Raw genomic sequence first — 12054 nt, forward strand, 5'->3', positions numbered from 1 at the left:
CGCTCTGCCCCAGCCACCCGGCCAGGAGCCTGCCTCTGCCCGGAGCAGCCCCCGGGGCGGCGAGGCGCGGTGGTTAATGTGTAACCCAGCCGCCGCCTTGCCCTGTGCCGCACGGCCGCCGGGCTGGCCCCGGGTGAGCGGCACCGCGGGGCGTCGTGGTGGCCGTGGCCTGGCCGGGGGTGGGCGTCCCCCGTCACCACCGCGCCTCACCGGCACGGTCGGCTCCGCCACCCGCCCTCAAACTTGTTTTTCTGCCCGGCAGCTTCCTGGAGCCACATGGCTCCTGCCGGCCTGCTCCCTGTCTGCGGCCTGCTCTGCACCTGGGCGGCCGCGGTGGCGGGACACCCCTGCAGCCTCCACAGCCAGGTAGGGGATGGGGGCTTGGGGGTGGGCTCGGGGTGGCCTTGTCCCTGCTGGTTGCTGGAGCACGCCGGGGCTGGCAGGGACTTGCCCGGGCTGCCGTGTTGTTGGCTCTGGGGATTGCTCAGCTGCAGCACCGCAGCTGCCCCCGAGCAGCGGCAGGCAGGGACACCTGAGGGGCTCCCAGCCAAAATCTGGTCTGTACAGGGTGTGTGCAACCTCCCGGGAGCCCCTCGGTCCCTGCTGCCGTGTATGGTGACGCAGGGACTGACTGAGGCTGCAGCATGGCAGATAGGGAGCTCTCGCAGCGGGACCCTTGTCCCCAGCAGCCCCAAGCCTGCACTGTGCGAGCTCAGCACTGTGCCTGTGCGGTGCCACCGCGGCTCGGCCCCAGCACCATCCAGTCCTTGTCAGTCCGGGTTTGTAAGTGCCTGTCCATGTCTCTGGCAAGCAGGGGTGGAAGGGGCTGGCAGGAGATCTGGGAGAATGGGAGGATGGAAGGAGAGGTGGCCATGAGGGAGGTGAAGGAATGGAAATTCCTGCTAGCTGGAGAGCAGCCGGACTGGAAACCTGGCACCAAGGGCTACAGCAAGTGTCCAGCACGGGACACCCGCACGTGGCTCCTATAGTAAAGAGCAGCAGTGCCTTGACAGTTTTACATCTCCGGCAGCTTCCCTCCCAGCCAGCCCTGTCCCAGGTAATGCCCAGGCAGGAGTAACGTGTGCTGGGACTGCTCCCCAAACCAGCTTGAATTTGACCATGTCATTTTTTGGAGGGAAACGGAAATCCATCTGCTTGGGTCAATGGATCTATCCAGCACGGACTGCTGGCCTTCTGGGACAGAGAGCAGCCTCCAGTCTGTTTTATTCTCTAGTACAGATGTAGGCAACCTGCACTAAGCCACTATTTGCTGTGTGGCTACAGGAGCAGGCAGGTGTGGGTGCTGTTTCCCTGCATAGGGCCCGGGGAGCAGCTCCTGGCATGGGCTGCAGAGCCCATGGAGCCTGCTGCAAGGTGACCCCAGGTGGCAACTACCCCAGGAGTGGGGACAGGCTAATTTCTGTCTATCTCCGCTTAGCCTGGCTCACATCAAACTGGCAGCTCATGTATTTTTGCACCCACTTGTGTCTTTGTTTTTCTAAGCTCTGCAAGCATAGTTAATTAACACATTTGAACTTCTGGGCAGTCTCAGTCCAGAGATCCTCCTCAGTACAGAGAGCCCATCACAGACAGCAGCTCTTTCCCCAGGGATGGGCCAACTGCAATGGGAAGAACCTTCTGTATGCTCCGAGCTCTCTTCCAAGAAATATCACTGGCTTGGACCTCTCCTTCAACAGCTTGGTCATGCCTCGTCATGGGACACTTTTGATGCATTTTCCTTCCCTGCACTCCCTCAACCTCTCTGGCAATGCCCTGCTCACACTGAGCCCCGCTGTCTTCTCCAACCTGGGGGCACTACGGCTGCTGGACGTGAGCAGCTGCAGCATCACCTCTCTACATACAGACACTTTCAAGGGCTTGGAAAGCTTGCACACACTGCTCCTAAGAAACAACAGTCTGCAAGAGCTGGAGATCCCGTTCTTCCTGCCACTGAGAGGTCTTCTCCACCTGGACCTGCGGAGCAACGCGCTGCTGTCCGTGGATGCTTCGATGTTGCAGCTGATGGAGGCTGTCCCTGAGGTCCAGCTGGATGGGAACCCCTGGGTCTGTGACTGTGCTGCTCACCCCTTGCATCAGTGGCTAAGGCGCAGACAAGGTGAGTCAGGGGACAGGTGACAGGAGAGGTTTCAGACAGGAGGAATTGTGTGTGGGGAGTTTGATCATTTTCTCCAGCCTCTCTGCAGGCTCTGAGGCTGCTGCCCAGGGATTTCTCACCTCCCTGCTGAGGGACACAGAACTGAGCTGTGGTGTCAGTTCCTCACTTGCGGCTACAGACAGTATCAAAGATTTTGAGGAATGACAGACAGAAGGAAAATATTCAGTGAGCTGTAATTTATCCAATTTTCTGGGAAATGAGCAGCACATACATTTCGGCTCCTAAATCTATATATATGTATCTGCATGAAGGGACCAGATTTTTACAACCTGCTGAGCATTCAGCATCTCCACCTGAGGAGCAGGATCAGGCTTCAACCCCCTGAGCTCAGCTCCCAGGCAAGAACAGCCCTATGTCTGTGGGGTTTCTGTCAGTGTCTGTGAATTTGGCACTGCCCAGTTAAGTAGAGCCTGCTAACCATGGACACACACTTGCGCAGCTCTGCTTGTTGCTGACAGCTCCATGATTAGGGATTTTTAACTCTGGTTGTGCCTTACACCGAGCTGGGGACCATCTAGGCTGGATGGCAGTGCTGGGACAGCCTCGTGAGGCACCCCATCAAGCCAGGAGCAAGCAGGGAGCACTTTCCCTGAGCAGGAGAGGGAACAGATGAGGACCCTCACGTCTCACCTTGGCCTGTGTGTCTCCCAGCCATGCAGGTCACCTGCGCATCACCCCCAGAGCTGTGGGGACAGGACATCGCAGCTCTGGACTCCCAGGACCTGGGCTGCCAAAAAAAGCAGCGGTTTCCGCGGGATGTCAGCCCGGAGCAGCTGACCACAGCCACCCTCAATGACAGTAAGTTGTGTCAGTAAGAACCAGCTCCCTCCTGCCCATCCCCATGGGTGATGTCCCCATGGTGGAGAGCCCCCGCTCTCCCCTGCAGCTCGCGGTGCTGCAGCCTGGCCTGTGGTGCCCTGACGTGCCTGTTCTCTGCTGCAGCCACCACCGTGCCTGTGGGGAAGGGAGGAAGGAGCTGGCCGTACCTGGTGGGCTTCCTGGTGACAGCCATCAGCATCTCCATCCTGGTGGCGCTGGTGGCCAAGTGCAAGCTCTGCCACAAGAACTTCGTCAGCTACCACCACCGGCCGCTGCCTGAGACCAGCTCGATTGGAGGCAACCCCATGGAGGAGGGCCTGGGCTGGGACAGGGGCTCCTCAGGCTGGGGTGGTGGCGAGAGCCACCCCATGCCCAATGTCACCGGCCTGCAAGCTGAGGATGACGACGGCTTCATCGAGGACAACTACATCCAGCCCAGTGAGCAGCTGCGGGAGGAGGAGGAGGAGGAGAGGCAGTCACACCTCTCCATCTGAGGCTGCTGCCCCTCTCCATCCCCACGCCCCCATCTCCTTCCTGCCTTTTCCACTCACCCTTGGCTTTTGTCCCCATGCGGAGGGGAACAGGAAGGAAGGAGTGGGGAGAAGGGGTCCCCGTGCCCCAGTGTGATGCCAGCGGGGCTGCACTGGTTTGGAGACACCAGACACGCTGCTGCTCTCCCAGCCCTGCTCGGGTGCTGAGGAGGAGCAGGATGGTGCTGACTGCAGCTGGACGAGGAGGATTAAAATGTGATTAAAGTGTGATTCAACCCTGCCTCTGCCTGCGATGGTTTTCTGGGGCTCTCCCTGTGGCTCCATAGCTGACCAGGGGTGTGGGGCTGCCTGGCAGGGTCTCTGGACCCCTCCTGGCATGAGGGATATGTCACGCCAGCACTGCTGGTAGCTTTGCTGGGTCTCTGGCAAAGGAGAGTTACTCACCTGGGCTTTCCTCTCCTGTGGTAGGGACAGTGTGTGTCACTGCACTCTGCCACAGGTTGAAGCATCGTTGTGCGTTCAGCAAACCTTTACCAGCCCACAGGAGAAAAGTTTAGGGCTGTAACAGCTGCTTAATTGTTAATTGTCTGACTAAAGTTGTTAATTATCTGACTAAACTTGTGTAGTTTTAGCAATATCTTTTTATATTCCCTTTCACAGAAGTCCATACCTGGAGTATGGCCGCTTCCCTTGCAGCGCCAGCTGAAGGGCGCCGTACCAGCACGCGTCCAGCTGCCAAACCTGCCTTTTTGTCAACAGCCTCCTGCAGCCAACTGGGTGAAACCACGCCAGGAGTTGGCCTATACGTTTGGCTCTGATGGCTGAGTGTTTTGTCAGCCAGCTCACTGCTTAGATTGCAAACACTTCACGTGTCGGCCCTGTGTGTGCCAGCACGGCTCCTGTCCCACTCACGGAGCTGCGAGGGGCAGGCAGTGCTGGGACGCTGGCATGTCCCATGGAGTGGTGCTGCCGGGCCCCCCAGCAGCCATGTCCGCAGCTCCCCGTGCTCTGCCATGACTTGCTGCTGTCAGGAAGCTGGGTCTGAGCCTCCCTCTGTGCTGGCATCACGTTCATTCCTCCCGCCACCATGTGGTGTTCATGCCGATGCTGCCAGCAGCACGTGCGGTTGATCAGCTCGCTGGGTGGTAGAACAGGGAAAGCGAGGCTGAACAGCTAGGGAGAGCTGGAAGGATCCCGTGTCCTCGCTGCGGACGGCAGGAGTGTGCTCTCCTCGTGTGGGAAGGCTGCTCTGGCAGCAGGGGCCACTTCCAGCACCACGTGAGGCACCGGGGCCGGGTGCCCCAGGAACCAGCTCCTCAGCTGCCTGCCGGCCAGAGCAGTCCCTCTGCCCTCTGCCGCTCCCTCCAGCTGTATTAACGCCCAGACAGCGAGACATTAAGGAACCGGAGTCTTTGGGGGCTACAGGTTAAAGCATGAAAATAATTAGGAAAAATGGGAGACAAAGCGAGGTCCCAGTTGCCAGGCATATTCCCCCATCCCACGTACGCTGCTTGTTAGGGCTCTGGCGGGCTGGCACTGGTGGGTGACAGGGGCCTTTCCAGGTGTCTTTGACCAAGCAACCACTGTGAAAAATCTCCCTCCTACCCCAGTAACTCCTCCTGGTGGCAGCAGGACCTCAGCTCATCTCCCTGTGCTTCCTCCCTCGGGGCTGGAGCCCCCCACTCCCCAGCAGGGCCGTGGGGTACTGTGAGGTCGAGGGGCTCACTGCTTGCCCACGAGGATGGAGTAGGAAAGCCAGGAACTACAAGACCCTCAGCAGGGACCCCAGCCCATGGTGCTTGGCCCCACCACAGACTCTGCCCGGGCTGGGACATGGATGCTGCCTCGGGTTTGCTCAGGCGTTGCTGTGCACTTTGTGCCCTGAGAGAAGAGATTTGCGGCGTAACTTCTGTTCCTGTGCAAACAAACCTGTTGCGTGATCTCGTGCACACCGTCCTGGCGTGTCGCTGCAGGGTTCCTGTGTACTTTTCTCCAGAATTGTTTCCTGCTGTCTTCCTTCTCTATTTTCTCTCCCACCTTTACAGCAAGATGTGCTACAAAGGCACCTGGAAAGGCTGTGGTGCCAGGCAGGCACGTGCGCTGGGGCAAAATGACCCCATCTCACGGGACTGATTGCATCTCCAACCCTGAATTATGCAAATGTTATAATTTTTGCATTCCTGTCATCTCTGTTATGAGATGACACAGCCCAGTCCTTGCTGTCCCTGAAAGCTGGGGAACCTCCGCCCTGCTCTGAGGGTGCCTGGTCATGCGGAATGCCTTTCTCACAGCCCTGCCACGCTGCTGAGTCCCCTGTGCCCTCCAGACCTCCCTTTTGTTGTAAACCATCTTCTCCTTTGGCACATATTAAGGTATTTATACAGCGCAGTGTATACAGAGGCAGATAACACACGTCAGAGAATGTAAAACAAAGGGCACAACCGGATCAGGTGTCTGATGCAGGGTGGTAGCTTAAAGCATCTTCCGGGGAGGGAAAGTCTTTTCTGAAACCACGAGGAGATGCAAAACCTGGTGGCTTGTTTTAGTGGTCCCTCAGTTTTCTTTCTTAAATGGCACAGCTCTGAACTGAACTCGTCCTGGCTTTAGTTTTGCAGTTTTGCTTTCTGGGCTCACCTTAAGAGCCCTCTTCTACCTCTGCCCCTCACTCTGAAGATACACTATATGCTGTGATTTTAGGAAATTCCTAACGTATTTCACGTAACATAGAAAACTTAAATATGAGGGCTGGGAAAATACATTTAATTTATCTTTAGGAGGCTATTTTCTGAGATGTTCAATATGCTTTTTACAATAAGAACTCATACTAGATGCAGTAGTTTACTTTTTGTCTCAGTGATGTCTTAAAAGAGATTAAACACACAACTGCTTTTTTTTTTTTTTTTTTTTACCTCAGGATCTCACTTACTCTCATTCCTCAGTACCAAGTGGTTACTTACTTGTCTACTTTGACCCTGCTCGGATGCCCACCTGTTTATTCTTTAACCGACCAGCACGGATGCTTTCCCGTCACGCGGGGCGCCCAGCACCTCTCCACCACCCCCAGGCAGCTCCAGTGCCAGGGGCAAGCACCTGGCAGCTCGCCTGTGCCGGGGAAAAATGCATGTGGCCGCAGAGCTGGGGACACAAGAGGGTCAGAGCAGGAAAGGAGGAGCCTTCTCGTCCAGGGGTCATCCCTGGGAGCTGCCCAGAGGACGGAGGTTTAGGCTGGCGGATGTGAGCAGCAGCAGGTATGCAGCAGGACTGGTTCCAGGCTCCCCGGAGGCAGCAGCTGCCACCGCGAGGCTCGAGGCTGAGCCCCACCGCAGGGCAAAGCAGCTTCTCTGTAAACAACCCGGCCAGCACCGTCACGTTCAGGTGGCTCTGTCTGCTTAATGAGCTCCTGCCGGGGACATGGCCGGCTCTTAGGCTCATGGGGCAGTGCTAAGGGGGACCTGTTGTGGCAAGGTCCTTGAGCAGAGGGAGATGTGTGAGCTTCGGGAGGTGGGAGTCACGTACCAGGAGATAAGTACAGGCATCTGGGGGAGTGTGTCAGCGTTGCCCTGCTAGCTGATGAGCTGAAACCACAGCCAAAGGATGGACCCCAGGCAGTCGTGATTCCAGCCCCAAGCAGAGGTCAGATCTGCACAGCCCTGCAATCTCCTGCTCTGGAGAAGAGCCCACGCTGAAGCACCAGCCTTCGGCACAGCCAACTTCTGCAACACTTTATTATGTTTTTCCATGCACAACACAGGAAATGAGAAAGGAACAAAACAGTAATGCTGCTGCAGGAGGTGAGTCAGTGACAGGCTCCATCCATCTGGGCAGCCTGATACCCAAACCTCGCTCTGCACAGCCAGCCTGTTCTTATCTCTTTCTTCCTTGGGCTGGGACGTGGTCCCCTGGCATCCTTTCCTGGCACAGTTCCTGTGCATTGGGGCACATTTTGCAGGGGTTATGGAGGGAAGGATTCACATTGACAGGCGGGCAGCACAGAGCTGCGAGCTGGGCACAGACGTGCGTCTTCACAGAAGTGCCCAGGTGTGCAAAACAGCTGGCACGCAGGTCCCTGCGACCTGTCCACGCGTGCAGGGCGGGGAAGCTGGGAGCAACAGGAAAAGCACTGCTGCAGGCAGAGCCTGTGCAGCTCGGTGTCCCTGCACGTGCACCTGCACAGACGTGCACAGCAGCAGCTGCGGGAGGTGCAGAACTTCTGTCCTGCTGTGGCCGTCCCTCCACGCGTGCACACAGCCGTCCCTGCTGAACCTGGGGCTAAGCAGCCCTGTGGGGAAGGACTGCTCTTTGCTACACAAACACAGAACATTTAGCACAAAAGGACCCGAGCTTAGCAGCACAGGATCAGTTCTTGGGTGCATTAAGGGAAGTGGTGCAGAGAGGGGAGAAAACATCAGTTTAGTAAGTTGTATGGATGATATGAAAGTGGCAGAGAAAAAAAAAAAAAAAAAAAAGAAGAAGAAGAAACAGAGATCCAGAAAAGAAAAAACAAAACAATGTTCCCATACTTTGGGGAAAACAATCCCAGGCTTCAGGGGGAAGGAATGTCAGTAGGAAAGGGGAAAGGGCAGATGAAGACAGAAGTGCCCTCATGATCTGAGTGCGTCATGGATGGTGTGGTCTGGAGCTGCACAGGGATGAAGTCCTCCTTGTCCAGCTGCACCTCATGGGGCTCACAGATGCTGAACCTCCAGCACTGCTTCCAGGTGTAATACAGGCAGTGATAAGGGAACGAGCTATCAACCTCTTCAAAATAAATTTGCTACCAGGCACCAAAAAGAAAAAGGTTGATCTTTTTCTATTACAGGGACCCTAGTTCTCAGGGGGAACTTGGAAAATAAAGATCAAAAAGGGCAGAGCAGCTCAGGTCAAGGGAGATGGGAGTAGATGGGAAGGTGGAGAGAAAAAGAGAGGGTTGCAGGGAAACAGCTTGGCTAAGAAGGTTGGATGGAAAGGGCAGAAGCAGTGAAATGGTTCATGGGTCCATGGAGGAAATAAAAATGTTGACAGGTAGATTAGCCTCAATTGACAGGAAAATTTTCTGAGAGTGAGCTGTTAGCCTGCCCCTAGGAAAGGCACCTCAGTGGTAGATACCTCACAGACAAAACCAGCAAAGCTCAGGGTACGGCCCATATGGTAACGGAGCAGCTGCCCTGCTGTGCACAGAACTGTGCACCCCGGAGGGGACTGGGCTGAGCCGCAGCACTCGGGGTGTCTCTGCAGGGGTTGCTGAGGTCGGACACCTCTCGCCTCTCTGGCAGAGCAGCAGCTCTCCACGCACAGCAGCCCCAGGCCTGAGATGGTGGGGCTGCAGCAAGGGAATAGTGGGAAAGATCTTGGCACTGCAGAATCAAGAGGCATTTCAGGGGCTCTGGCACACAGACTCCCCCTCAAATCCCCCCACAAGAACTCTCTCAGAGGCCGGGCTGGGATTACACCACCAGTGGTCGCAGCCTCTCCTGCCAGGAGCAGCATGGCCCAGGGAATGGCAGGAGCCTTGTCTTGGGGTCCCCCGAGCTGCAGGACAGGCTCACCTGGCTCTGTGACAGTGGGACACGGCCAGTGGGGCAGGCAGCAGCTGTCGCAGGAAGCTTTGCTGAGATAAAAAGCAGAACAGGCCAGTGCCATGCTTGTAAAGCTCCAGATCACAAAGCCTGTCCAGGCAACTCAAAGTCCCTGCCGCGCTGTTAGCCCAGGTGCAGCAAATGCCAGTCATCTCTGAAGGAAATCCGAGGCACAAATCGCGCCCTTCGTTTGGGAAAGGCCAGCAAAAGCCCTGAGAGGGGCCGTATGCAGCGAGCGCAGGCGGAGTGTCTGCGGGTCAGATGAGGTTGGCCATGCTGGAGGTGGGAGGAAGGCGCCTGTTGGCAGCGAGGCGGCCGGAGATGGTGAAGACCCGGATCTCACCTGTCTCCAGGCCCCGCGGGGCAGCCTGGCAGCAGGAGGTGCAGAGCAGGTAGAGCAGCAGGCAGAGGAGGATGACGCTGCCGGCGACCAGGAGGACGATCCCGCTGGTGAACATGCTGGCCAGCGGCCGCGCCGGGCTGAGCTGCATGGTGGTGGTGGAGAGGATGGTGAGCACCACCCCGCAGACCAGCAGCACCAGGGCGCTGAGCAGCAGCACCAGGCAGTCCGATAAGCCCCCGCTCTTCAGGAGCTCAATCTGGTCCCGGCTACGGATGCAGTTCATGTCCTGGATCGCGGAGCTCAGCAGCTGCTTCAGCAGCACGAGCAGGGCCAGGAGGCAGAGCGTGGTGCCCACCGCCAGCCGCCACTCCCCGGACCGGCTGCTGGTGCTGTACAGCAGGATGATGCCCCCGATGCCGCAGGCCAGGATCAGCACCACCGCCACCCCGTAGCACAGGATGGACTTCTTGGGGTCCTGGAACCACCACAGCTCCACGTGCTCCTCCAGGATGTTCCTCTGGATGTGGTCAGCGTCCGCGGGCGTGCGGGGGGTGCTCAGCTCTGCCAGCTCCGGCATGGTGGGCGGCTGGGTGGGGACGGAATGGGGGGGGTCGCACAGAGGAACTAGACCCTCACAGCAAAGGGGGGCGTCAAAGCAGCGGTGGCTGTGAAGGCAGCAACATGTCTCAAGCACAGAGGGTTCAGTCTTGTTCCTTGGAGCCTGGCGGAGCTCCCTTCTGTGGCAGTGCCACTTGCAGAGCTACGGTCCGTGTGCCGGGGCTGAGCCCACCCTCCAAGCAGGGTTGCAGGACATGGTAGAGCATCCCCACAGCAGCGCAGTACCAGAACGTCCAGGGCTGTGTCCTTCCTTTCCTGTGAATTTCATCTGAAAGCCAAGAAGAGAAGATAGCGTTAAACAGAGATCCTGCTTCCCTGTTTTGAACAGTCCCCAGCTGAACCCCAGACCTCAGTTGCTCGGGGCTGGCCTGCTGACCTTCCCCTGCTGTCCTCACAAAAGCCCCATGCCTTGGGCCGCTCGTGTCCTCCCAGGAGACCTCTGCATGCTGCAGGGAGACCTCAGCCTGCCCTGACCTGGCCAGTTCCCCTTGCAAAGCCCTTGCCCGAGAGAGTCTCCAGCTCCCCAGCCCCGCGTATCCCACTCGGAGGCTACTGGCACGTCACTGCCCGCGGGGCCCTGCCTGCAGCTGGTGCTGGCAGCGGGGCAGGACGGAGCAGAGGCCAGTCCCTCCGGGGATAAAGCCCCATTCACAGCTCCGGCTTCACATGCTCCCTCATCAGCATCAGCCTCTTGTCACCAACTGGCTCTGCTGCCCAGAGTGACAGCAGGAGGTGGGGGTCTGGGCTGGGGCTTAACCCTTCCAGTCCAGCTGCTGGAACAGGGCGAGCTGCCCTTGCTGCATGTCCTCAGCCCCATCCCTGCCCCTGCCCCACTGGCAGTCCCCTTCCCATGTTTCCTGCAGAAACCTGATGGTTGTGTCTCAGCACTTGTATGGAAAGAGCAGAAGCAGCTGGGACCTGGTAAAGCTCAGGTAGGGCTGAGCCCTAGGGACATGTGTCAGACCCTGGAGACCATGAGCTGCCTCCCAGGCAGGATGGTGCACCCTCAGCCATCTCAGACCCGCACACAGGAATTGCTTGGAGTCCCACAGGAGCCCAGGGCAGGGACAGGAACTGATGCAGATCCCTTGAGTTCCAGCTCTCTCCAGGAGACCACCAGCCTAACGTGCTGAGTTTGTCTTTGTGCTGCACTCAGCACAGTGCTGGGACTCTGGGCTCATTCTGGCTGGCTGGAGAGCATTGGTGACCTCCATGCATAGCAGCCCTGCACGCAGCAGGGACCTTTTCTCCCCAGACACCTCTCACAGACCATATCCCCCCATGCCCAGGCCTCATCTTGGCATCTCCAGCAGGGACAAACCACCGCGGGGAGGGGGAAGAGGGAGGACAATGGTGGGGGTGCCCGAACCAGTCACCGCCTGACAGCGTCAGGCCCAGCTCCCCCTGAGTCACTGTGGCGGCGCAGCGTGAGCTCAGCCTGGACGTGGCTCGGGGCTCACTGCCAGCTGCTGCCACGTGTCCAGGAAGCCTCAGCTGCTGCTGGTGTGCCGGCCTAGGACCTGCCATGCCTCCGCGACTGAGCACCGTGCGGTTCCCCTGCACTGCTGCTCGGCGGGGCCTGGGCTGGGATGCAGTGGGTCGCACTGCCGACGCTCACCCGCAGGCCCACTGGGGACTTGCGGCTCCTGGCTATAGCCAGGACAACCAGAAAACATCAGTCGGAGGGGAACAAAAAAAAAAGCAGTGGTTGAGCATACTGATCTGTGCCCACTGGGACCATTTGATTCTGTACAAGATGGCAAAGATACCTCAGGCTGGCAGCATGGCTGCGTGTGCCTGGGGCACAGGTCCCCAAGCAGGTGAGGGTTTCATGGGGTGCTTTGAAAGCAGAGGGGCGAGAAGACACCAGGCCTGGCACCACTTCCCCAGCCTAGGCAAACAGCTCAGCTTGCCCTGTGTAAGCACGACTTCCTCCTGCCTTTCCTTCTCCAAGCACGGAGGTGCCTTATCTCATCCTTACCAGAGAACGGGTGAGTTTAGTAGATAGCAGGTCGGTAGATAAGATCAAGA

At 58.0% G+C, this 12054-nt stretch overlaps 2 protein-coding genes across 2 annotated transcripts; one reads left to right on the forward strand and one right to left on the reverse strand.

The window, feature by feature from the left end:
* Positions 1-276: 276 nt before the first annotated feature.
* On the forward strand, positions 277-3489 carry LOC311212096 (leucine-rich repeat-containing protein 19; the record flags this gene model as incomplete). The annotated part of the gene is made up of 4 exons (XM_084291220.1): positions 277-366; positions 1609-2116; positions 2828-2974; positions 3119-3489. The coding sequence occupies 4 exons, from the start codon at positions 277-279 to the stop codon at positions 3487-3489; spliced, it is 1116 nt and encodes a 371-aa protein (XP_084147346.1).
* Positions 3490-9319: 5830 nt separating this feature from the next.
* Positions 9320-9982, reverse strand: TMEM125 (transmembrane protein 125; the record flags this gene model as incomplete). The annotated part of the gene is made up of 1 exon (XM_084291520.1): positions 9320-9982. The coding sequence occupies one exon, from the start codon at positions 9980-9982 to the stop codon at positions 9320-9322; it is 663 nt and encodes a 220-aa protein (XP_084147646.1).
* Positions 9983-12054: the final 2072 nt, after the last annotated feature.

The sequence above is a fragment of the Netta rufina genome (assembly GCF_964035555.1).
Source record: "Netta rufina genome assembly, chromosome: 8".
In the NCBI taxonomy this organism is placed as follows: Eukaryota; Metazoa; Chordata; class Aves; order Anseriformes; family Anatidae; genus Netta; species Netta rufina.